General features: G+C 32.2%; 1 protein-coding gene across 4 annotated transcripts; it reads left to right on the top strand.

The window, feature by feature from the left end:
* The first annotated feature begins 62 nt into the window (after window positions 1-62).
* LOC120344037 (uncharacterized) lies at window positions 63-26,665 on the top strand. Of its 4 annotated transcripts, none has more exons than XM_078112519.1 (27): window positions 63-709; window positions 5,875-6,046; window positions 7,117-7,233; window positions 7,770-7,827; window positions 9,459-9,559; window positions 10,526-10,765; window positions 11,506-11,639; window positions 12,409-12,486; window positions 12,761-12,864; window positions 13,391-14,303; window positions 14,857-15,040; window positions 15,895-16,017; window positions 16,556-16,721; window positions 17,239-17,467; window positions 18,268-18,406; window positions 18,888-19,045; window positions 19,533-19,685; window positions 20,154-20,252; window positions 20,819-20,955; window positions 21,178-21,279; window positions 21,686-21,873; window positions 22,072-22,251; window positions 23,151-23,493; window positions 24,281-24,381; window positions 24,687-24,796; window positions 25,268-25,432; window positions 25,766-26,665. In XM_078112519.1, the coding sequence occupies exons 1-27, from the start codon at window positions 182-184 to the stop codon at window positions 25,967-25,969; spliced, it is 5,226 nt and encodes a 1,741-aa protein (XP_077968645.1). In that variant the 5' UTR covers window positions 63-181; the 3' UTR covers window positions 25,970-26,665. The 4 variants fall into 4 exon arrangements, with proteins under 4 accessions (XP_077968645.1, XP_039269052.2, XP_039269054.2 ...); XM_039413118.2 differs by having other exon boundaries at window positions 24,278-24,381; XM_039413120.2 differs by lacking the exon at window positions 63-709 and adding an exon at window positions 3,897-4,079 and having other exon boundaries at window positions 24,278-24,381.

Raw genomic sequence — 26,665 nt, 5'->3', positions numbered from 1 at the left:
CAGATTTTCTGTCCTCCATTTTGTGTTTGCTTACAGACTTACAGAACATTAAATAACCAATAATAAAATCTATTTTCACATCAGATGAATGTTTTTGTGTAAATAGACCTCAATGAAAATGGATGCTGTTTTATTAAGTAGGCTTGACGTATTGGCGACCTAAACTGTAAACTAATCCTGTATGGAGCCGAAAGAAAAACAACGTATTTATGCCCAGACGTTTGTGCCGAGCGTGGAACGTTTCGATGATAATCCGAGTCTTATTCAACTCGCCTCCAAGGCTAAGGACAGTAAATCAAATGACGATGATTCTTTAAATAGAGTTCTACTACCATCTGTAAGAAAATTTCCGGAAGCTTTACAGACATTTGCTTTAAAAGCGGGAAATTTATCTGAAGTTAGTAATATTGTGAACGTACGACCTGATTTGCGCCAAAATGGTGGACTTGTTTCACCTAAAAATCAGGATGCTTTAATGAAAAGTGACGCTATAAACTTGGCATATAAAGATAAGAGATTTACTGATAACGTCTCACCAAAAGGTTTGCATGACGTTAAACAAGGTTTGTACATCTCAGCGAAGCAAAAATCTCCATTTAGCAAGGCTATTTCACCACATAAAGAACAGAGACAAATCACTTCTATTAGTGCTTGTACTTGGACGCCGGGATCTTCTAATCAGGATATAAGGGATCATTCACACAATCAGGTAACGAAAGTAAATTAACTTTATGATTATTTATATAAAACCTATGTTATTTCAAAGATTGTAACAAAATTTGAAACAAAATATTGAAATTATTGTATGATAATGTCAAGTTTATTTTTACCACTATTGTCCAGATGATACATTTTATTTAGTGTAACAGTTTATTATTATTTATGTCTCACGAATTTTATTTTGCGTCATTTTTGCCTAATTTACTCTGAAAGTTAACGGAAGCTCTTGCACTGGTTTTAGTTTAGTTTATAATAGTATAACTGTGTACAACTAATGATGCTATCAAAAAACAGGGCTTTGCAGCTGACTTACCTGACATTGTAGATGTATGATAGTTGTTGTTATATTTAACATCTCCTAAATATAGAGTCATTGCGTTGAGAGTAATGTTGTGCGTAGACACATGGGCGCATTAGGTTTTGGAATTTGTTTGAATAAAGCATGAGCAATTTGAAATCTTTTTGTGAGCAATTGATCAATCGTCAATCACACTTGAATAATAGATAGCAGTGCTCATGTATGAACCATGCTTGGGAAGTGCTATTATATTTGGCATTTACAATTTTCATATTTTCAGATGTCAGTTTTATAGGTAATTTACGTAATTTTTTATTCAATATTATGTTTTGAAATAGATTTTAGTTTAATTGATGACCAAAGAATAATATTGATTTTACCCGTCAAAACAATCTGCTTTATCAAGGCAGACAATTTCAAATTACTTAATCGGGCCCACTTGATATTGAAAGGTCTAAAATTGGGGTGATGGATAATTTTTGTATAGACAATCATTATTTCAGGCTCAATAATTTTTAACTATTCCTTGTATATAAAATTTGTTGAATTATTCAAAAGCTTATTTCAAGAATTGTAACTGGGGCTAGTATCCATTGAGATCATAAATAAATGAATAATTCAGAAAAATATATGTAATTTTGCAGTGAATAAATATAAGTATATCAGGTTCATTTAAGGTAAACATGAATCGTGTGGCGTAGTTATGCATCTATTATCCATGCTTGATACATGAGTAATTTGTCTTCGTGGTGAATTTCCAACTTTATAACTTTTATTGTAGTATTGGTATACAATATTTCTCAAGCTTGACCAAGTGACTGAGTTAAGTATCTGAAATAGATTTTATTTATTATTTATAAATCCGCATGAGGGGTTGTACTATATTACGGTACTTGTAATTGTAACAATGGTTCAGGAAAGGTTTTATTTTTATTAGCTCCAGGTGTTGTTAAATATGGCACGTATCTGGAATTGCCTACAAAACCATCATAACAAATTAGAATAGGAAACTTCCTTTTCATACGCGCAACTGATTTCGGAAAACAATATAATATGATTTGTGTGGCTCACTAAAATTCAGTTTCGCATCAAAATATAGTGATGGTAGTAAAAGTTCAATAGGCCTATATGCTTAATTTTATTCTGAGTCATCAAAGTGTTAGCAATTTCTGGTTTATTGTTGGCTACGTAAAATTTTAACCAAAACAGCAATGCATTTATTCAATATTAGTTTCTGATAACGTTTCAATCAATTGTTAATATACCAAACCATAATATTTTATATTATTAGAAGGTCATAGTGGTAATTTACTCGTTTATTCAGGACCAACATACTTTTCTTTTCTCTTTTTTGTTATTTTTTTTTTATTTTATTTTTTTCATTATTACTTTAGGTGACCACATTTGAGAGGAGTAAATAATCATTACGCTTTCTGGTATATTTTTCAGAAATAGTATTTACCAAGCATATTCCAAAGGCAAAATATAATTCTTCTTTTAAACATAGACTAACCGAATTTTACAATAGATTTCTGAATAATTACTAGTTCCCAGAATTATTTTTAATCTTTATGATTAATCATGTATGTATGCGACATAGTGGTGCAATTATAAGTACTTTTTACTACCAATATTGTATGATAAGACAGGAGATTGTTCATTAATTCTTTACATTTTTAATTTCCTATTTTCGGTCTCATGACTGACAATTAGTGTTTGTTTACCAATGTAAGATACGACATGAAAAACTAGGGGTTCAAATAGACTGTGACGTTAGTCCGGATGTTTTGTACAATATTGTATTACACATCGATTTTATTTAACAAATGCGTATTTAACTTCATGACGTGATATATCAACTACATTTATGATTATATTCATTGAATAAGCAGTTCGGTGTTTAAATGGGTCTTTTGTTCAAATTTTTTGTCAAGCTATATTTTATTCAAGAATGATATAATAACTATAATTTTATAAAACAAATGAGCAGATAGCAAAAGTTACAGGTTATTTCACAATCGACTTGATTTTTAGTTATAAGTTCGGTGCTTTTTGATCAAGGTATTTTGCATGTAATTTTTTCTGAAAGGTGAAGTAAGGTTATAAATATTCTTTCCTCCCATGAGGTTTACTTCAAAGTATGCAAGTGCATAAAGTGATTTTCTAATAATCGCCAACATCATTATGTCTTACCAGGGCCAATATGCGACACGTAATTGGGATAAGATCGAGTAAACTAAAGTCTCGAAGTTGATATTTAAATGTTAAACCGTTGCCATAGCTGATGGCAATAGAATGTCCTGGGGACAAATTGATTCGCGAATAGCTGTTTTACTTTCATTATAATAGCGTTAATCTGACAGCTTTCCTATATAAGAGTTGAGATTTTAATTTAACTGATTTAATCTGTGTCAACAGAAATTTAAGGCAATTAGTTCTAAGGATTTTGTGAAATTATTATTTTAGTTTGTGTGCCTTTAAAAATTTTATAATCTGACGTGTTTTGCTTTCTGAATATTTACAGAAGTGTGGTCCATATATGATGTTGACTGAGGTTTTTTTTTTATTTTATGCGTGGCATTGTTAAGCCAAGTAAAAATTTCTTTAAATCTAGAAATGTTCTGTATAACCATAATTGGAATTAGTTTGGTGTTGCACAAAATTAACGCACTAGTAATTGCATTAGAATTGCTCGGCTTTAGGCAAAAGAACTGTATATATAAATTTGTTGGGGGAAAATATTTTGTTCATATTTTGAATATTAGCTTCATTCCTAAGGTCTTGAAATTGTTTTAAAAAGGGCATATATGTGTAATAATTTTTATGGGTAACATTTTATTTAATCATTACAGAATATTTCCCGATATGATTCAATTGTGCAAATTTATCAACCCTTATCCTATTTTTCACAATCTTAGTGTGACAATTTCTGTTTACTACCCTAATTATGCATAAACAGTTCTGGCGTTCTGGTACATTTCAGTTAAGTAGGTAGAACCGACTTATCATGATAAGTATTTAAAATAGAAGGATGTGGCAACAACGGAAATTCCCTATTACAGTAAGTCATTTTCTTTTCAACGTTTGGTATCAAGTTTCGTCTCTGGGTAGTTTTTGTCTCTGAAGGGTCAATTCGAATCTCAATTAATCAAACTAGGAAATGGCCATTTCTAATACAAACATACAAGTGATTCAAGACAAGTAGGTTATTATTAGTTTTAAAAAATTTTTTTTTTTTTTAAAAATAGAAGAATTTTAAATTTTATTTTATGAATATAATTATCAACCTTCATATTAATGAAGTTTTCGATAAAAATTGGTTTTTTAATATTTTTTCAAATTGTCGTGAATTCACGTTCAATAGGAATTGTCTTTTATTCAAACACGAACCCATGAAATAAATTTTTACTGTGTAGTCGTAATATGAATTGTACAAATAAACGTCTACTTGCTATTGAAAGGGTGGATTATATTGTTTGCGCACTATGACGTCTTGATGTTGATAGCATCAGATTTGTAAGTTTACACCTCACTGAGATTTGACTTATTTGAGTAAATTCTATGCGAAAGACGTCAAACGATCCACAACATAATTTGAGGATTGTGTGAAGGATTTATTTTAGCGCCATTATACCTGGTGTTTGCAGACTTGTAGCTTATGAATAGATGCAAGAAATTATATTCATACTTATTCATTTTTTTCTGAAAATTTAATATGATAAGAAATCGAAATAGTTGTATTCTTTTAAAATACGAAATGTGGTGTTGTAAAAAGTAATGCTCCTATGCAAAATTTATCCTGAAGTCTTATGAGGAAATATATATTTGTGCGTTAGACATGGCTATATTTTAAAATCTGACTTGATAAACTGTTTACAGATATCCGGAATATTTTGAATTAATGTTTAAGGTAGAGTTTTTTCATTGTTTTCTCCAATTTCTAAATTAAATGACAATTTGGTAGTAAATTACACAGTTATTCATTTACGATAGAGTGTTTGTTATGAAATTGTCAAAGTTTTACTAAAATTTGGGAAAAAACTGAAAAAAAAAACTAGTCGTTTCAAGATTGTCACATCTTGATTGATGTTTGGAGTAATTTATTTCAATAACTTTTAGTATTTTCATTCGTAAGTTTCTTTGCAAAAATATCTATTATCTTAATAAAGTTGTTATCTACAAATTTGCATTTTAAAAGAGATTTCTCCATTGAAATGCAAATTAGAATGGTCAAATGGGTTTCTTCGAATTTTGCAACCACTTAGATAGAATGTTCTTTTGTCATGTATAATCAAGTGTAATTTCAATTTTAGCCATGTTTTATTATAGACATACCAATGGCCCACACAAATCATGATACTATATCACTTCCATTTTGTCAGTTTACAAAATAAACAATTCAAACAGGTTTTGAGATAGCGAGATATATATCTCATGCTATCAATCGATTAAAAATGCCCTATCCTACAATAAAAAAATTCATTACTCTTTGTGCTCGTTAAGAATTTTACAATGCACGGCAAGGTTTTTGCGATTGTGTTAGGAGGGATAATGATTTTTTTGTCATTGCATTACAAAAGCAATAATGGTAAAATTATACTCTCCAACCTTAAAAATTTAAATAATTATGGTTTGATTTTAAATTTCTCTATAATTACATCTATAATTATCCTGTTTATATATAATTTCTTTTTAGCCTTAAATTGCTTCAATTATTTTCACTTTTGAAACAGTTTTTCTGTTATTATAGACAGTACTATTATACAATAGATACTTGTTGTTTATTGGCATTGAAATCGAAAAACAAAATGGCGTCTTGTCAATGAGATCAATAAGATTATTGTGTTTTGTTCTAGCCACAACCTAAAGATAACACAACAAGTCCTCAACCACAAACAAGAAGTGATACGCTATCGTCGTTGTCAGAAGATAAATTAGATTTAAAAGACGTAAAACAATCGCCGTCATCATCATCATTTTTCCGAACTTTTTCTACACAGTCTGGACGTCCTCCAATGAAACTTGAAAGTAAGTGAATGGCCATATCTTTGTCCTATAAAAAATATTGGATTTTGATAACGTATACGTTAGACACCGAGGCAATTATTCAATCATACCTTATTGTTTAAACTTTTGAGTGCGTGATTGAATGGCGCGTTATTCGGACTATCATATACATACATATCAAGAACATAAATTTCTTTTAACTCTATATATCTATGCTTATTTGAATCCCTACATTTATATACAATTTCGTACATTGTACTACTTTATTGCAAAATACAAATTAATTTACTTTTATCAATACTTTTGAAAGGTTATTAAATATATTGGTATATTAAATATGTACGCTCCATTGTCAATAAAATTTAGATATGAAATTGATTATAATATACGGTATTATTTTTGTTCGTTATTTGGTGATGTTTATCATATAATTACACCAATGTGTCTTTCAAGACGTAGTTTCACTTATAATATACTGTTTTCATCTTGCTGATGTTAAATTTTTCATATCTTACGCTACAACATAACAGTGGTTTCCATGAAATTTGAGATATTATAAAATTAATTCCAACATAAATATGTGTGGGTGTATCGTGTATATTTGCAGATAAGCTTTTTACCTTGAATTTTATCGGTCAAATTGTATAAGCGTAGTGTGTTGTTTGTCAAGTAACGATACCCAAAGTATAACATTGATAACATCAGTCCACCTGCGATAGAATATTCATTATTTAGAACTTAAAATTTAAAGTAATGCGATATTGTTAAAAGTATAATAGGCATATTTTTGTTTTTAAAGTTATTAGAATTGAAATAAATTTTTACGTAATTTTGACCTATATCAGGTCAATGTACTATTTGTTAATGCAGGACGATAAAATAATGTCAGCCAATTTTGAATATCTGATTTTGCTTATTATCAAAATGTTTAATTATTCAAATAAGTTCTGTATCACCTCTCAATTAAAATATACCATTTTGTTTAATGCTAATGCCATGTACATGTTGGCCATAAAAATTTCAAGGTAGCTTAAACAAGATTTCTTTATTCCTATGGGATTAGCAACAATTTTTTTAAATTTATTCTACAGGAAATAGAGGAAACCAGAAGCTGCCTGTTGGCATCGCTGTGGCACGGCAGAGGCAACATGCCACTCCTTCTGCAGCCACTGCCAAGACCAGAACATCTGCTAAAAATACATCACCAGGTAAAATTATCTATGACCCCCCTTAGTTTTCACCATGTCTGCTATATAATATTTTAGTGTTTTAATATGGTGCTTCTTCCTATATACTTTCTAAGAAAAATTTTTTTTTTTCCATGTTATAGGAAAGTATATTGTCAGTGGGTATCCATTCCTATTGATTTGAGGTCAAACTAGTTATGACCATGTATGGGACAGTAATACGGCACTCGCCTGATTCTTGTACCAAGCATGATCTATACATTTTCTTTTATCATATCAAATTAATATTTTATCTAATAAGAAATTTGATTAGAATTCTTGCACTAGGTTCTATTTTGTTAGATTTTCCTACAAAATCTTTTTTGCAATTTTTATACTTCAATAAGCGCAACTAATTCATTGACACGCAAAACTTTATCATCTTCCATTTACGCTGTTTTGTTTATTTTGTGACCTTCGTCGCATATAGGGTTGTGACCGGTACAGATGTTATCACTAATATGACAACATTTCTACACATTAATTTACATGTATTTACTTGAAATTCTATTTGACAGGTCTTGATAGAAGATTCAATGAACATGCTTTAAATCAAGAAAGAGAAGTTTTATTAAGGTATTTATATAAAGATTAATACTTTTTGAATGAAAACAGTATGAATTGAAATTTGCATCTTAAAAATAACGTAATATACCATTATATGATTTGAAACGATTTCTTTTTTGTTGGGACAATCTACAGTTGTACATTAGGATATCAAATTCATTTACGTTTCTAAATAATTCTGAACATCTCTTTCGCATTGAACATTTACATGACCCATGTTTAATGTGTGAATATTTTGTGAAATTAAATAAATATTTTAAATATATTTCATATATTTACATATATAAAGTTAGAAATTTGAGTTATTTCAGAAACAAAATATGTTACTGATTAAAGTTTGGTATAAATAATATGTTATTATATTATGCTCATAGCTACAGCACACTTAAGGCACTCATAGTCTTGAGGTCTTCACTCAATCCAAATATTTAAGGCATATATACCTAATTGCAATACAGATATTTGACATAAATTTAGGTCACAAACACTTTTGGTTTATGATTTTTACATACAAAATTCATCAAAAAATTTATCATTGCCTATACAATCCTTATATTTAATAGAAATTATAGTATGATAAAGAAACTGATGTATTCATTTTTAGTCATTAATTTTCTGTAGTGATGCGTTTGTTATGATAATTTAATATAATTTAATTGAATTTAAACTTGGTACGTCTTTCTGTAGTGAGAAAATATTCTTTGCAAAACATTAATACAGGCATATTTAAATAAGTTAAACTGTAACAAAAATAATTTTCTCTTTAGTTTTGAAATTAAATTTTAGTGGTTAGAATACAATTTGCTCATTATTCTTACTCAGTCTCATTTAAATTTACACGTACATAAATATTTGTCTTTTGGTTGAAATTTTACTCTATTCATCAATTTGAAAAAGGAACTCTCGCTATTGCAAACAATTATGTTAAATTTAATAGAATTTCCATGTAATTAAATATTACGCTATTCACTCAACTTTTATATGAAGCTTGGGCCATTGATGAGGCGTGTTACTGAGAAATGATTTTATTTTTAATTTGGCAATTTTTGTCTTAAATTTAAACCCAATAAAATTCGAATTTATTTGAAATAAATAATATTATTCATGATTTACTTATTCTTTATTCATATCTCGCTGTAAGGGTGAATTTACTTCGTTTTTTTGAATATTTATGAAGTATATGTAATGACCAATAACATGATTAATTGATGTATAGAAAATAAAAATCAGGTGATATCTTGTTTAAAATGCAGAACTGTTATTAACAGATCAATTTTGTGCGAGTGTTATCAGATTTGGCACATACTTATTCCATTTCATTTTTCTGCTCCTATCAAGTCACTATTCTCATATTTCAAATTAAATTTGATTGAAAAGACTTCAATTACAACAGAAATTGACGTAAATTGCGTTCTCCGATACTGAAGAAACCAATTTTATTGATATTCTCATTGCTGTGTTTGGATTGTTAATTTTGTTTGCATATTGTGCTTGATTTACTCTATAGCTTTATCAAGCTCGTGCTGGTGATAAATAGAGTGTATCAATTGTTAATAATGATCTATCCATGCTTGTCGAAGCGTCAGTTGTTATTTTTTCGACTAGTACTGTTTGAAAAATGCGGTTGATGTTGTTTTTAGGGAAAATAAAGAGTTGTCAAATTACACATCGAGATTGCAGACTAGCGGTTCAGCCACATCACTTCCAATGCTCAATCTACCCGGTGCTATGTTACCAGGAAGTAAGTATATTACTTAGCAATGAATATATTGATTTGATTCCGTAATTTTGAATTATTATGTTGCTTGTTAAGGCTGGTTATATGTGAAAACATATCTTATTTATTCCATTTTTTATCTAACAGATAGGGACAGCTAAACTAAATAATTTATTATTTAGAGAATATAATGAAATAATATTTTTCAATACCGCCATTATGTTTTCTTTCAATATTTGGACTAGGTTTGATGAGAAAACGATCACATTTATATAGTTCCTATGAGAAATTAATATTGCTTTTTTTACGTTATTAGCCATTAATAACTGAAACATGTTCCGTTGAGCCTTTATGGCAATAATTTTCGGAGTAAGTTACAAATTTACAACTGTATAGAATTCATATATAATAAAAATATATTACATTCTTCATTGGATTTGGAGTATATTCGAATGGGAGGTCCTCCTATGCGGAGGTATAATACGGTACATTTATTCAGAATTATTCATTGCTTAATCAATAGGTATTATTTGATAGTTAATAGCTTCAACACTTGTGATATGAATAAGCTGGTTGGGTTTGGGCTCGATACATTTTGTTTCAAATGCTGAAACAGCCAATAGGTAGTTTTCATTTTATTTCATATGTTCTTTTGAAAACTAGAAAATGCTTTAAAAAGGGCTTATTAAAAATGAGGATATTTTTATATTAGAAGAATAGTTTCTTGCAGGATTGGCATTACGTGATTCCTTAATTGTGCGATGGAACCCAACATTAAGTTGACCAACGCCGAACACAAATTTTTAACCCGTGGTTGGAACATAGTCAGGCCTGCTATATATTTCACCACAAAATATTTCATATCAAAAATACACTATATATTATTTATTGTCTTTAACAAGGTTCAAAAAACTGCCTGAAAATCCATTTTTCACCCAACAATTTGTCATCGACGAATCTTACTATATCGTTCTATTATCATTTCTGTAGGTTGGGAAAGAGAACAAGCACTGATGGCATCATCTTTATTACAATGGCAAGCAGCTCAGCAACAATCATCAGCATTATTAAACAGTAGTTTACAGCATCAATCTATGTGGTTTGGTGGTGCATCACCCTACCATCTACCTGGTACTCAGGCAGGAACTTCTCTTCCAGCGAGCCAGGCTTCTGCATCTGGATATCCATTGCTTGGGAGTGGGATTCCAAGTGGATTTGTTATTATGCCGCGTAAGTACTCATTGTTTTGAAAATTTGTGCCTGGGATTAAAGAACATAAATTAGTATTTTTCTCGTCATATTTGGAAGTGATGAATTTTTCAGAAGTCTAAATAATTAAAAATTATACCACGTTTATAAACTGAATTTCTGCTAAAATAACATATTAAAGTTTTTGTATTTTCACTTTTAAAGTACAATCACTCAATTAGATTTCTATACTGGGTCAACTGCTATCATTTTGATTCGCAATAGACTTCTCATGATGAGCTGGTATTGAAGTTTAAAACTTTAGACCAGCGGTTTTCAACTGGAGGTCACAGAGTGTTGGAAGGGGGCCACAATGTTAGTCTCAGAACTTATTTTACCTTTCCATTTACAAGAAAACTCTCCATTTTTTCTATTTTCATTGATTGAAAAGTTTATTTCACAGGATGTTTTCGCTTCAGTGAGCATGAATTGTTTGATCATAATGGGATTTGGAATCTACCATTCATAATAACACACTAAATATCACTGGAATAATAAACAGGGCCATAAGTGCTAAAAGCCTACAGAAGGGGGCCACAAGCCATAAAAGGTTGGGAACCACTGCTTTAGACAATGGTAGAGCCCCTAACCTACGACAACAGAGACCAAAGCATAAGTTGCACAATATTTTTTGCGTAGAAATTTCAAAGAACTTCAGTTCCTTTCTTTTAAAGTCTTAATGTTTATGCTGATTTATGACCTTCTAAATGTTCTTATTTCAGAATTTTTACAAGAAGGCAATGCTGCTGCTGCAGCAGCGGCTGCAAGTATGTGGCCATCACTTGCTCTTTATGGCAACTCACATCCTGCAATGAGAAATCTACCACATACATATCAAGATATAATATCTCGACAGGTACATTGAACAAATTGTTACTCAAATATCGAGCAGAACTATTGTTAGTTAAATATGATTTGAAATTTTGCTGCAACCCAAACTTTTTTCAGGCGACTAATTTTTCCAGTTTACCATGGCATATCCCAGCGGTCCTCAAACTTTTTGTTCGTGCGGCGCCAAACTCACACTTTTACGAAAAAAAATACTGCTTTTAAATAAAACTCAATTTTGTAATCTTTAATGTGTACTCTATGCCTTGTAATGTTTGTAAACATGTAGGCTTAAGGAATAATAGCAAAAGGTCAACTCTTCTTTCTCATCTCTGCCTGATTTTTCTCTGAAATGCGGAAAAAATCACTCATGTTCGCTAAACTTGGTTCAGTGAATAAATAAACTGCAGCTCTCGAAATTGCAGCATGTAGTGTCTATCTATATTGTCACATAACAATAGAAGCTGACACTACGGAACAGAAAGTAAACGACATAGAAAGGTAGAATGAAGCTTTGAGAACTGCTGAGCTATTCAATTTATTATAGGATTACTTATAAAGCTACTAAGTTGTTATTTATACTGTGTTTATGTGGATTAAAAAAAGTTGGAATTTTAAGGCAGTTATTGTGATAGTTTCAGTATCATTGTTTGACGTGCTGCGTGGGTGCAAAGGAGTTGTGTCAAACTGGAGTTCTAGTTGCGTCAAACTTGAATTTTCCGAACCCATTTAGTTACATATTTTCTTATTTTATAGACTGAAAGTACATTATTGAAACATTCATATGTATATTTTAGTTGCAGAATCTTCAGCATCATGAATTGCAAGCTTTACATCAGCAAGCTATGCAAGGAATACCAATCTCGTTACCAAAAGTAAGTGTTTTTTCAACTCGTTGCATTCACTTTTAGCACATCATCAATGGTGTGAATCAAGGAAATCTAAAAATACAAGTTGTTTTGAAATACTGCATTGGCCTTTCTCAAGCATGGTATTTTTTATATTGTGATTTTAAATGAATTGAGTAAGTAAGGCCACTGTTGAGCCAGAATGCTATGCGGATGCCTTGCTTCAGAATTAACAGTAGGACGGGAACAGATACTGAGACTGGTGATGAGTACAATTTATTCAAATATTACAATATTTCAGAATGAGTCACAACTACAAGATGAGCGTCGTCAAACTCCGTCAGCACATTTTCCTCGGAAACGCAGGAGCTCAGATAGTGGACGTTCGTCACCTTCCCCATACAGGTATATTAATTATCATTGACTGAATCCTTTCAAGGTAAATTATCAGTTTTTACTCTCTTTTATACAGTAATAGGCAGGCTTGACGGTTGGCATGTTGTGTTGAGTGTTAGGAACACGCTTGCCATTGTATCATTGATACCGTTACAAGTTTGCAAAGTCAAATTCTGTGTAAGATAATAATGTGCCAGGAAATTGCTGGACACCTCCCATTTGTAGGTTCACATAGCTAGGTACTCCATGCATCTGAAACAAATAATTGGTCAACTATCCCCATATCCAAATGGAGCAGTAACCAGATAAAAAGTGCAGTAGTTCGGCATATGAATGAGCAATTTCATCAGTTTTCATCTTCTTGAGATTAAATACAAAAAAAAGTTATCTCTTATCCTGTTTCTGATTTTTTTAACTCTTGAAAACTCTTTTTTGAAATACATTAAATTTAGATCTCATATTGAACCAAATTATGTAAAAAAAAACCTCTTGTAACTATTGTTATTCTCAACCTGTGTATTATTAATTTGATCAGATATTCTGCTTCTCCAAAACACGCACGAAGAGAAGTTTGGCAGAATCACGAACCACCCCGTCGATCTCCGATGGTTTCACCACCTGCTCGTCCACCGTCTTATACTCATAAATCAATGATGCGTGAAGAGACGTCGAGACCAGGAAGTGCGAAATATCGAGATCGTTCTAACACAGCAGGATCAGACAATATTTTATTAATGCGAAGACAAAATCGAAACGAAAATTTTCCACCTTCCACGAAATGTTCCAACCAAGCAGATACGCCACATCCAACAGTTACACAAGTTCTGGATTTAACTGCTTCCTCACCTGAAACTGTTCCATCGGAATCGCAGCCTCAAACAAAAACTGAAAAACCGGATTATATTAGAGAACCATCAGGCCCTATATTTCATGTTCCACATCCTGTTTCTGAAGATGACCAAAAAGCTATTCCTAGTGTTATTAAAATTAGAAGTCCACCGAACCCAGATCCATCGCACCAAACTGCCATTGACACCCATACTGTAAAATTGAACAACAAAGTGCCAATTCATATACAAACCACAACACAATCAACGACTGTGGACAATAATAAAGAAATTGTCAATCTCCATAAACTGCATGATAGCAGAGGAGTCGAATTACTCACGAGAGCAGTAGATATCCATCTCAAACATATGAGTAACAAAACGACGAATTCTCATGTAACGAAAAAACAAAGACTACTGGACAGACCACCTTCACAGCAATCAACTTTGTTTGATAACAAAACAGTTCCTTTTAAAAAAAATGTTTCTTTGAATGTCAAGAATAATGATTGTGTAAATACCAAAGATTCCCTCGACCAAAATACAAATGCAAATATTGATATCACGTCTGTTGATCCCGAGATATTGGAAGCCGTACGTGGAATAACACTTCTCAGTCAAGTGAGTGATATGTTATAATAAAGTTGAGTGAATGATCTTCATTAATCCCACTCAAAAGTAAGTCATTCATATTGAAGCAACCTCTCAGCTTTAAATATTTGACGATAAGTCTTCCAAAATGAATTTTTGCTTGTCTATCACTATTTTATCGGGTAAAATTAAGTCTGATATCAACGCAAAACTTCCCAATTGAAATTTCTCAAAAGATAGTTTTAATTTGTGTCATTTCCTCTTAGAATCACAATTTTTTAACATATGATCTCTGCTATTAAATAGGAATTCAATGGCATCAGTAGTATCAGTATATTTTGTATTGACATTTTCTGTAAAGCCTGTTATTCTAAATAAATAGAATAAGAAATGAAGCATTCTTGAATATGCCAAGTTGCCATTTCTTGCAATTTTATTTTTAGTTCTTGAAAACACATACCTGACAGAAACATGGAAAACCAGTAACAATGCCCGCAATAAAATTTTGTGAAACACTCATTAATTAATTACTAATTTGCCAGTAATTGGCATTGTATTTCACTTTCATTTTTATTTTTTTCAGTCATATAATCAGAAACGAGACACAACTCCTACCGCCACTGATGTTCCTGATGGTAGTCCATTTGAACCAGAGCATTTATCAGAACGACAACGACATTCCCAACCTTCTACAAGTGACTGTAATGATGACGTCCAATCCACTGTTTCATTTAGTTCAATGGCAGATTCAGTCATTTTTTCTGGAGGTATGAAAAGATGGTGTCTTTCTATTTGAACAGTTTTGCCAGATTTTGATTGTGCCTGAACTAATGGTAGAGTTCCAAAACTGGGATTCTGCCTACAGTTTTAATCATAAGTAATTTGAATTGTTATTACATATTAAACATCATAATGTGTTGCTGAAATACGCATTGGGAAGATAATTTCACTTTATCAACGTTAAACTACAACAAGGAAAAATTTATCATGCGTGTGAATTTCATTAATGTAAAATTTTTTTGTGCATCTAAAGCAAAACCAAGGTTGGGCAAGGTTTTTTGTACCAGGGGCCAAAATTTTGCCCACCTAGACTAGCGGGCTATGTTAGTGCATTGCATTGTAACAAGTTATATTCGACTGCACACAACAAGCGCACAAGGCTAAAGAAAAAGGTGTGAAAAGCACGCTTCGGGTTCGCATGAGCATTAAAACGTAAACTTTCGATAACGGCCCATACCATGAAAGTCTGTGACAACCTAAAATACAACTTCCACAGAGTAAAATGATCCTAATCTAACAAGCCTATTGCAGGGCCAGATTGAATAACCCAATGGGCCGTATTTGATCCGCATGCCGTAGTTTGCACATGTCAGATCGAAATGATCATGGTGCATTACCAGTTGTAGTTTTGCCTCTACTTAATTATGATCATAAATTAACTTTTTAAGAAATGACAAGAAATTTGAAACTTTTCCGCACGTATCCTGTGATGCACATAAGCTATTGGAATAATGCATGAGAACTTTTCCTTTGACCAGTTTTTAGGGCATTTATTTTTGCTCTACTCAAATTTATTGGATATATCTGTCAATTTTTCGAATTGATTTTATTTTTCATTTAGATTGCATGTCAAGCAGTGAAATGAAAGAGAATGAATCTGGTGAAAAGATTAGACTCAGAAGAAGATTGAAGAAACCAATTTCATCCAAATTAAAATTTACAAAAGAGGATGAAGTGACAGCAGGTAGGATTAAATTGACATAATAATTAATTGCCAATACTTTCTACTAACAATTACAAATATGTTCTAGAATAGGATTTTAATATTTAGAGGAAAGTCTATAAGAAGGCTTAATCATATGGCCATCCACACCCTCCTGTCTGCTTACCAGCCCATGCCAAAGATGCGAAAAGTTCCGAAAAGTTAACCTGTTATTTGTTTTTGTGGTACTCCCGTAGTGTGTACCAGGTTAGGTTCAAGCCATAATTTTATTCCGATTTTGCTTATTTAGTTCTGTTACAAGTTTGGGGACTGTCTGTGTTAGCCATAGGTTTCAGTCCCTTTACAAAACTTGATTTAAAGTAGGTGAACAAAATTAGTTACCTCCATATTGGTACACACACTTGTGGAGCACCGTTTGTTGCATGGATTTATTATTATCTTGCTCTTATTCCTCATTGTTGGAATGTCAAAATTATTTATTTGTTAAAAAACACTTGTTATCTGTAACTATATAAATGTTGCATGAGTTGGTTTAATCAGAAATAATTTTTTTTTGTAGCAACTGGAATAAAGTTGGACAGTATGGATGGAGGTGCATTGGAGATTGATATGAAAATGAGGATGGCTGATCTACAGAGAAGATATAAGGAAAAACAAAAAGAACTCGCTAAAATACAGAGAAGAAATAAAAAAGAAAAACACGATCCTATTCATACAACGACAAGGTACATTGTCATTATTGCAAAGCAATGATATCTTATATTAATTAATATAAGATCTAATTCAAAATACAGATACAAATAACTGGGTGAAACCGGGGGCCGCATCTTTATTTAACATAGGCTTTCCAGTAGTTGCAGGCACAAAAATTCCGGTATAGGCTTTGCAACGAAAAAGGGATTGGAAGTACTCGCACGTACCAGATTAAACTAAATCGAAAACTCGTTTCGTGGGCCGCACATCATTCTAAATTGGCACTTCTCTGCAGGCCGCAAAATTTTCACCTGTAGGTCGCGCTTGGCCAGCGGGCCGCAGGTTGCACACCCCCGTATTATGGGATGCGTCATGACGCCATATGTTCCACATCTCTTGTATTGCCGCATCCATACGTGACCTGTGACACAGATTAATGAAATGTGATCACTAATTCTGACAAAGCTGGACAAAACCATAGTAATTGCTTGGATAAGATTTGTGTACTGACTAGACTTTTGTTACCTTATTTGTCATTTTCTCATTTAGTTCCACCATCACCAGCTTGGCCACTGCTAGCACCAACATGAACACTGTTTTATCGACTCATCCTCCATATCCAGCACCTCTTAAATTTCGATTTGCTGAACTTCCATCGTCAACACCAATTCAATTTACTCCGAAAAAACCTGCTGCTCCTAAATTACCAAAACCCACTGTGAATATTACTGGGTTGTTTTCATCCAACAAGAGAGAGAAATCTTCAGATAGTGACAAGGTTCGAAATTATTGGCTTTGTAATTACTTACTATATAGCAGTTTTCCTGATTCATTTACTGGACTGTCTCAAAGCATCTGTCCACCTATCGTGCTACACTGAAATGGCCACAACAGGATAGCTTACTACTTAGAATATAGGATTTACATATTTATATCGGGGAGAGGAAAGCCGCGAAGACGGTTTAATCATATGGCGAACTACAGCCTCTCAGCCGATTACCAGTCCATGTCAAGTATCGGAACAGTTAGCCAGTTGTTTGTTTCAGATGCATAGACTTGATGGTCGAGGAAGCCGTAACTGACCAGCGGTTATGTGAACAACCTGACGGCGGCGATGAGTCCAGCAATCCTCTCGCACATAATTATCCCCCGTGGGATTTGAATCTGCTAACCCACATAATCGGAGGTGTAGTGGCGAGCGTATTTCTAACGCTTAGCACGATCCGCCACACTGTCGAGCTGAATACATTTTTAATCAAATAATATTTTTAAAAATGGAATATTGAATTAAAAAAATTGTTCTATGGGATGTTTTGAAGGGCTCTTTGTTTCCTATGGCCCCCAGAGTATAGGCTATTTTGGTCATACTGTGAGTTGCTGCTGCTGTGAGACCTCAATTGCTCAAAATGTTACTTTTTTAAAAGTATTTCTAAAATCCAGAATATGGAATGTAATTAATACCGATTCTATTCCGACTTTACTGATTGACAAAGAATTTTTTTGTATATTGACATATTTCAGTTGGAAAATCATAATTATTGGGATTTTCACATTTTTGATGTAAAAATTTTTTTTTAGGATCATTCAAAACCAAAATCGAAAGTTATCATCAAGCAATCAAATAATAAACAAGATACGACAAGATCGATATTTGAAAAATTTGCTTCAGATGTTTTAGCAGCAGAAAAAATAACTGAAGAAACAACAAGCAGAAAAGGTATCAACATAAAAATATTAATAAACTTCAAATACAGGCGTTTTGATTTTTGCTATAGTATCCTGGCAGTCAGTACATATTGATCCACTAACATAACAGCAGAAAAAAGGAGAAATGGTTAAATACTTAAATGCTATAATTTTGTCTGTATTGCTTTATTCATGTACTTCTTTTTAATATTTCACATTGTAGAATACATTAGCTTTTATTAATTTATATGTACTTTATTTTTTGATATCATTGACAAAATTGATAACATAAATTGTTAAATTTAGACTGAAGTTTGGACTGAAACTGCCTTTTCTAGAGCCATGTGGGTTTTCATTTTATTCCCGTTTTTTAATTCTTAATTTCATCAATTTGGTATCAGTTTAACGTTACAATTGTATTTTCGTCACTTATCATTATCCTATTCTTTTGTGCCATTGTATGTTCAATAATATCTATGAAAATTCTTAAAACTCTTTTTCCCCAAATGCAGTTTCATCAGAAGATCATGAAATAGAATTAGTATTGTCAACAGATCAACATCAGATACCATCGGGTAGTAGAAAACGAAAACCTGATAAACCAAAAAGAATTTGTTTACAACCCGGGGAAACTTCTACTGTACCTCTTGTGGATCCAGCTCAGAAAACAGTAAGAAGATATTTTTAATGATATTTTAGTATTGTTTAGAGGGCTAAGTGAAAAATGGACTTACTAAATCCAGACTTACTAAATCTATATAAGGGTTATTTCTCTATAGCCTGATATCTAAAACCTATAGAAATAAATTATTTCTGTATTCTACTATAATTTGGTATTAAATTTTTCAAACTGCTTATCGGTACTTGTAAGTTTATGTGAAAATCATGAATGTTCTATCTATAGAAAATGTCACATGTTACTAGTACTACAAATGGTGGTTGAATTCATTTAAATGGGTTTTTTCACAGGTTTGACTGTAAATATTGGTATATTTTTTCCTGTCTTCGATAAAAAAAATCATATGTAGAAGCAATCCATTGCCATTTAAACATTTCAAGTATTTACCATTTGAGCAACTTTCCGAGGCGGAAAGTAAAACAGTTTATAAATTTTTAAAATAGTAATTTCTTACCCTGTTGTTTCATTGTTTTCACAGCATACGTCATTCTCCAATATTCACGATGATCGAAAATCATCCAGCTTTGAGACAACAACTAACACTGAAAAAAAGACAAAGAGAAAAATGAAACAAGCAACAAAGAAAATGAAACGAGATACGGAAGGAGGGGATTCAAACATGAGTTCTTGGGTAAGTAAAACAATAGTTTAAAAAAACTGGATCAAGTTTTCTAGGGGTGGTATATAGGTGGTATTTATCATTAAAATTTGAATCTCATTTTCTGTAAATTTGTGTAAATCGAATAGTTTTACTGTAAATTTATTTGACCATTTGTCAATACAAATTATTATGTCTGAATCTTTTAATTTTTTTTTTTTGTCAAATTGATTGATAATATTATAAATTTATACAAATGAAAATGCACAATTACAAATTTGGTATGTAAATACATGGATACTCCAATCTCTTATGATTTCAAGATTACTCTGTTTTGAATCGCTTTATGTTGTTCAAAGTGTTTATACCATTTTCACAAACATGTAGCATTGATTCTTGATTTTAAATTATTCAAAATACTTTGCAAAGTATTAGTGAAATATATGCTGTGTGCAACTGTTGAATTTTTTGTCATATATATAATTTTTTATTTCTTTTTAGGTCTTCAAATCTGCCAGCAAAACTGAAAAGCATGAAAAGAAACACAAACATAATCACAAATTGCATGACGTCGATAAAGTTAAACAAAGCAAATCTCAAGTAATGACTTTTTTCATATTCTAACATTCCCGGGTATCAATATTGGTATTGTGAGGCCAATATTACTATTTCTATTTCAGAGTGCTTGAATCTGAAAATATTAAAATCTATATCGTCTCAAGATATCTTGAATTGTGTTTTCAATTTTAATATTAGAGTGCTATTACCAATAGACAAAATGATGAGATTGACATACTTGGTAGTCCCAATTGGCTGTGATCATTTAGCCTTATCAGATTTTAATTAACATTAATTTGAGAATGGTACAACTATTATAGAAAAGGAATTTAGGTCATGTATAATTTATAATTGGTCTACTATGTAACATACGGCACACCAAAATAATTTCAAAAGACTTTTTTCAGCGTTTTTGATGTGTTCAACTCTAAATAAGGCTTCGATCAAGCAGCTACTGTTATGGAAGGACCAGCATCTTTACTGTTTAAGTGGTGTTGTGTGCATGACGTTTGAGCCCAGGACCATTAAGTTCTTCAATTAGTTGAAGAAAAAGATCTTGGGGAATCTGCGAAGAGCGGACATTTTTAATGTTTACTTTTTATTTTCAGAAATCTCAAAATCCTAACTTGAGTAACAATAACAACAAAAGAAAAAAATCGAGGAGTGTTTCGAAAGAACAAGTTGAAATTAAACAGGAAGAAAAACCTCTCATTGAACTACCAAGACCCTCAACTCCTCGTCTCGAGTGAGTACATTATTGTAATAGTAGAATGATTACATTCAAAATTTGAGAATGTTGTTCAACTATATTAGAACATTGTTGACTTTAAATTATTTCATAAGAATTCATAAGTTATGGTTTCTAATATTTTTTATGAGGAAAATTTTTATTGTCTTGCAAATTCACACATTTTCCATTAAAGTTACTTGTGTTTTTTTGACATATTTTTTCTACTTTTTCATACAGACTAAAAGAAGAAGATTTAGTGAAAGGTCTTCAAGTTCTTGTTCCTCTGGAGGATAAGTTATTATACCTTTGTCAAGTAAATCCAATTCAGCCACCTGACATGTAAGTGTTATTACTTATCGATTTTAATCGGTATTTGTTTGTCTGTCTGTCTGTTAGATGCACGCGATATCTCACGAAAGCGAGATTGAATCTGCTCCAGATTTTGCATGTGCATTCATCATATGTCGTACTAGAAGCCTATTGATTTTGGATGAATTATATAGTATAATTAGCGAGTTATTGATTAATTAGTGATGGGACACAAGGTGTCACTATGGAGTAAGAGCGCTGTTTTGGGGGGTCCCCTAACTTTCGATCGATAAGTCTTTGGTCTCTGACCGATATTCTCGTTTAATCAATTATCTACAATAATTTTGCTGCAATGTCAATTTAGTTTTTTCAAAATATCAGCCCAAAAGTCTTTATGGGTATTTCCTCCTTAAGAATAAGCTATTGTCTTTTTTAGTTATGAGGTCACAGTTGAAGGAGAGAGACATCGTCATCGTCCCATTGTGATGTGTCTTGAACAAATCTTAAAAGAAGCTGTTCCCGATGTGAAACCAAGATCAAGAATGGAAATATGTGAAGGATCAAGAGTTGCTGCCTATTGGAGTCATAAGATGCATTGCTTGTACACTGGAACCATTGCTTTTGGTGAGAGCTTTTGCAGTTTTTTGCGGTTGGGTACAGGCATAGACTCTCACTATATAGAACCTCATGTTTACGAAAAATGTAACTCCAGTCGATTCGATGACTCTAGCCTCCTCAACATTGTAATCTGTATTGTAAAGACTTTTTATCAAAATAAATTTTGAAAAGAAAATTTTTTTATTTTTCAATTTATTATTCCAGATGATTCTGATGATGAAGAGGACGAGACAGGAGAAGAAAATGTGCAAGTTGAATTTGATGATGGAGATTCAAGTATGATTCCATTAGAAGATATCAGATTGTTACCAAGGAATTATCCTGTCATGCAACCTGACGCTCCTTTCATGATGCATTATACTCACAGAAGAAGAACTACTTCAGGTGAGAGATTATCTTATTATGTTGTACTATTACACCAATTGTGTTGGTTAGTAATGCAGTATGAGATTTAGTTTAAGATGTTTACATGCCTTTATAAATACAGCCAGAATATTGCCGGCATCAGAACTTTTTTCGGTACTCCAGAATTATGTGCACCAAGATGGCGGACACCGAAACGTCGTATGTGTACCAGGTTAGGGTTAGGCCATAATTTTAGGTACAAATACTACGGGAGTCACTTTGCTAGTCACCGATCTCGTAATAGGACTGAAATAAGGAAAATTGGAATAAATTTGTGGCCTAACTCTAACCTGGTACACATACGACGTTCCAGTGTCCGTCATCTTGGTGCACAAGCTTCTGGAGCGCCCTTTTTTCTAAGGTGCTATAACCAGTAGTTTGGTGTTCTTACACAAGAAAACTTTTGAAAATTATTTTATTTGCCTTGACTTATTCTGACAATAACTATTTGGGTACAGTTGTATATGTGTGCTCTCCAGAGTCTAAGTAGAATTTTGGAATTATTTACCGGTAAGTCTGTAGTGTCAGTCAGTATTTTAGACTTCCAATGGGGGTACGTGAAGGCAAAATTCTGTTGGAAACTGGAAACCGTTAAATTGACTGATTGAAATTTTGTACAATACAAGTCACAATTTTTATTGATCAAGATTTATCGCATGCCTCGGAGTTTGAATGAAGTTTTCCTCGGTTCCTCATCTCTGGTAAATTCCTATTTACCAAGGGGCACATGCTTTTGATTGGTAGGTAAATTGGTGTTGGTGATTTTTATTTCTATCCGCAAATCAAGAAACATTGGGAATTACTGCAATAACCCATGCCTAATATACACTTTATTTTACCTAAATTTTAGTCCATATTACACCACTCTTTTCTCACAGATTTGTCAGGCAAAGAAAACAAAACAACCCAAGCAAGCAAGGTTAAGAAAACTGTTCAATCATCTGAAAAGAAAGTAAAGGTTGAAGAGAAATCACGACGCAAATCTGAGAAATTACCAAAGCATAAAAGTTCTCTAGATCTTAGTGCTTATGACTACCCATCTAATGACGACGTGGACCAAGCGTTACAAATGCCAAGAAAACGAGCGGCATCGTTAAAAGTCAAACTCAAATCTACCGATTCATCGAAGAAAACAACTAACAGGGATAACAATGCAGATACTTCGTCATCTTCTGTGTCATCTGCTGAAGATGATGATAGTGACACTGTGTTTTCAGATAGGTAAGTTTTTATGCTGCAGTTTGATTTACATTTGATGTTTTGAGATATTTTAGAACAGTAGTAACAAAACTACAGAATTTTGGGTTCGAACCACATCCTACGAATATTTACAAATATGAAATGTTTCATAATCAGAAATGGGGTTAAAAGTTATTCTACGTTGGTTAATTTGATAAAAATATGCTTCAGTGGATCTGAGTTGTATGTATATTTCTTAATAAAAATTACATTGCACATTCAGTTCCTGTTCCTTGATTCAACAGTGGCTGGCTTGATGTTTATTCACACTTTTTACCCTTCATCTGTGTCGTCCTTTTTTTCTGCTTTTTATATCATTTTTGGTTGTATTTACATTTCTTATATTTTAAACAGTATCACCATAGCACCTATGAGTTTTATAACTAATGTAACAAAATTGTTTTTCAATATTTTACCATAAAGATAGACATTCGAAATCATTTAAATCACTAACAAAACTCACATGTAAAACTTTGTGCTTGATTGGCAGTACATATCTTATGTGAATGTCCTCTGAACAAATCTATTTCTATATATTCAATCTGTCTGTATGGCAGCCCACTGGATGAAGCCATTGAAATGACAATTATAACCTTATATAGTACATCCCAACTCCTAGCTTGCGTTTTTAAATGTAATTCTCTATTCTAACTGTTAAACTTTTTTTTATATGATTCAGGCCTAATGGTGACTTTTATTAAAGTACTATTCACTGCTAAATATACTTAAAAAATTGATGTTTTATTCTAAACTTTCAAACTTGCAGTAGTGATGACACATATGATGGAGATGATGGGCCTGTGTCTCGTATCGAAGATAAACGACTTCCTCCTAAATATCATAAAAGTCGGCCAAGCATGGGAAATCAATGTAAGTTTATTCTAATTCGTAGTGGAACTAATTTTTAGTAATCTATAGATGTATTTATATTACTTGTGAATATCTTGATACCGAAAGTTACAAGATCTTAAATTTTGAGACCTGGTTGTTCATTGATCACATTAGTCCATCGTCACTTTACATGCATATTTAACTATTCTGATAGTCTATGCCTAACAGAAAGGATTCTGTCAATTCAAAATCTAAGTAGCTCTGTACTTATAAATGGCTGTTGGTCTGGGGTTGACAATAGGATAGTCCTTATATTTTTACATACTCATTTTTCTGCATTCTAGCCAATGAACCTTGGGTGTGGTATGACAAAGATGTGCAAAAGAAGACAGTGAAAGGAAAGGCAAGAAAAATTTATCATAAATCTATAAGCAGAGGAGAAGAAGTTATATCTGTGAGTTGTTCATTGTTCACTCTCTTCAACTTAACAATTACTAATTCTTATTGAACATGCTTTTCTGAGAGAAATTCTTACTGAATGGATATTTTTCTGAAAAAAAAACCCCAAAAAGTTGTTCATTGGTATTTAATCAATGGTAGTCGATCTTATGAAACTTATGTGCGAGAATATGGAATATGTATATTAGCATTTTCTTTTTCCATAGGACTTCCTATTTCACAAAGAAGATTCAGAAACAATGATTGTGTTTTAATTAGAAAATTAAATAAAATTCTGATTAATGGGTTAGTTTACTAGCACTGGTTAATAGACCTTATGGATGATAAATTTTTTATCAGGGTGAGCGAACAGCTAATCATATAATATAATCCTGTATATGATTGTCATGCTTTCTTGTATTTATACAGTGCAAATATTTTATTATTACAAGAACATACCTAAAAAATTGTGTTTTAATATTCTCAGTGTGGTGACTCTGCTGTATTTCTCTCTGCTGGACGGCCATATCTTCCATACATTGGTCGTATAGAATCTATGTGGGAGTCATGGGGAAATAATATGGTCGTCAAGGTAAGGTGGTTCTATCATCCAGAGGAAACTAAAAGAGGAAGACTGAAATCACATGGTAAAGTAAGTTGAATTTACCAATTTGTTCCAAAAACTGCAATTACTTTGTACATTGGTTTTCAACCTCTGTTCCGTGGCACCCTAGGGCTAAGATAGAATAAAAGAAACCTCTGTTCTGTGTCACCCTAGGGTTAAACTAAAAGAAACCTCTGTTCTGTGTCACCCTAGGGTTAAGATAATAGAAACCCCTGTTCCGAGGCACCCTAGGGTTAGAATAAAAGAAATTCCTGTTCTGTGTCACCCCAGGGTTAAGATAATAGATACCCCTGTTCCGAGACACCCTAGGGTTAAGATAAAGAAAAAGTATGGCCAAATAAACAAGTTTTCTTTTTACAGCATCCATTGTATAAATCTTCTCATATTGATGAAAACGATGTTCAAACGATTTCACACAAATGCGAGGTTGTGTCGTTTAAAGAATACAACAGAAGAATAAGAAATGATGAACAAAATGTTTTTTACTGTACTGGCATTTACGATCCTGCGACAGGTCAAGTCCTCCAAGAACATTCTGATAAGCGCAAACACCAAAAATCATAGAACATTTCTGTAGATTTTATGATTATGACTTTATTCTGTACAGTTCATGTGCTTGAACTGTGCTAATTTTTGTTCTGTTTAGCCTTATCTGGGATGGATACAACAGGTTTTCGAGTTTTGGAATATCAAATTTGTACTGTTGATAATGTTGCTATGAAATTTTTTTGCATATCTCTTTTGAGAAGAATGGTTATCACTTGTCACCCACAAAGTTGTGATTAATAATAGGGTATTGTTTTTATGTATTTCGATCTCACTTTCATAAGGCGTTATTGTTGCTATTCGTTTTTGTGTTTGAACTCCTTTTCTAGTTGCACTACTCACGTATACCGCACATTTTGTGAATAGTTTTATCATGTACTGTCGTACTAAAGTATAAATATTTGCTTTTACTGTATATTACTTACTGACAGTTTTATCTATGCTTCTTTATTGATTACTTAATCTAGTACTAACACGCATTCATTGTATTTTTGTCACTTTGCTTATTTGTATATTCACCAGCACTCACCCATTTTTCATGTATCGTATATTTTCGAAGCTTTTATTGAATTTTTATTATCATGAAAAGTTCCACATTAATGAAATTTTGAATTTTTCTTATGCTGTTGCAATTCTTTTATGCCATTCAATTGTATAAAATGCTATTACATAACTTGCTGTTTATTGTTTTAATGGCAAGGATCAATGAGGGTA

The sequence above is a fragment of the Styela clava genome, chromosome 5 (genome assembly GCF_964204865.1).
Source record: "Styela clava chromosome 5, kaStyClav1.hap1.2, whole genome shotgun sequence".
Taxonomy (NCBI): Eukaryota; Metazoa; Chordata; class Ascidiacea; order Stolidobranchia; family Styelidae; genus Styela; species Styela clava.
The sequence above is the reverse complement of the archived record's forward strand: the minus strand, read 5'-3'. Positions and strand labels throughout refer to the sequence as shown.

Excerpts from the sequence above, each read along its gene's own strand:
- LOC120344037 (XM_039413118.2), top strand. The coding sequence starts at position 182 with ATGGAGCCGAAAGAAAAACAACGTATTTATGCCCAGACGTTTGTGCCG. Across the intron at positions 6,047-7,116 it reads TCCTCCAATGAAACTTGAAA|GAAATAGAGGAAACCAGAAG; the intron begins GTAAGTGAATGG and ends TTTATTCTACAG. Across the intron at positions 16,018-16,555 it reads AGAGGATGAAGTGACAGCAG|CAACTGGAATAAAGTTGGAC; the intron begins GTAGGATTAAAT and ends TTTTTTTTGTAG.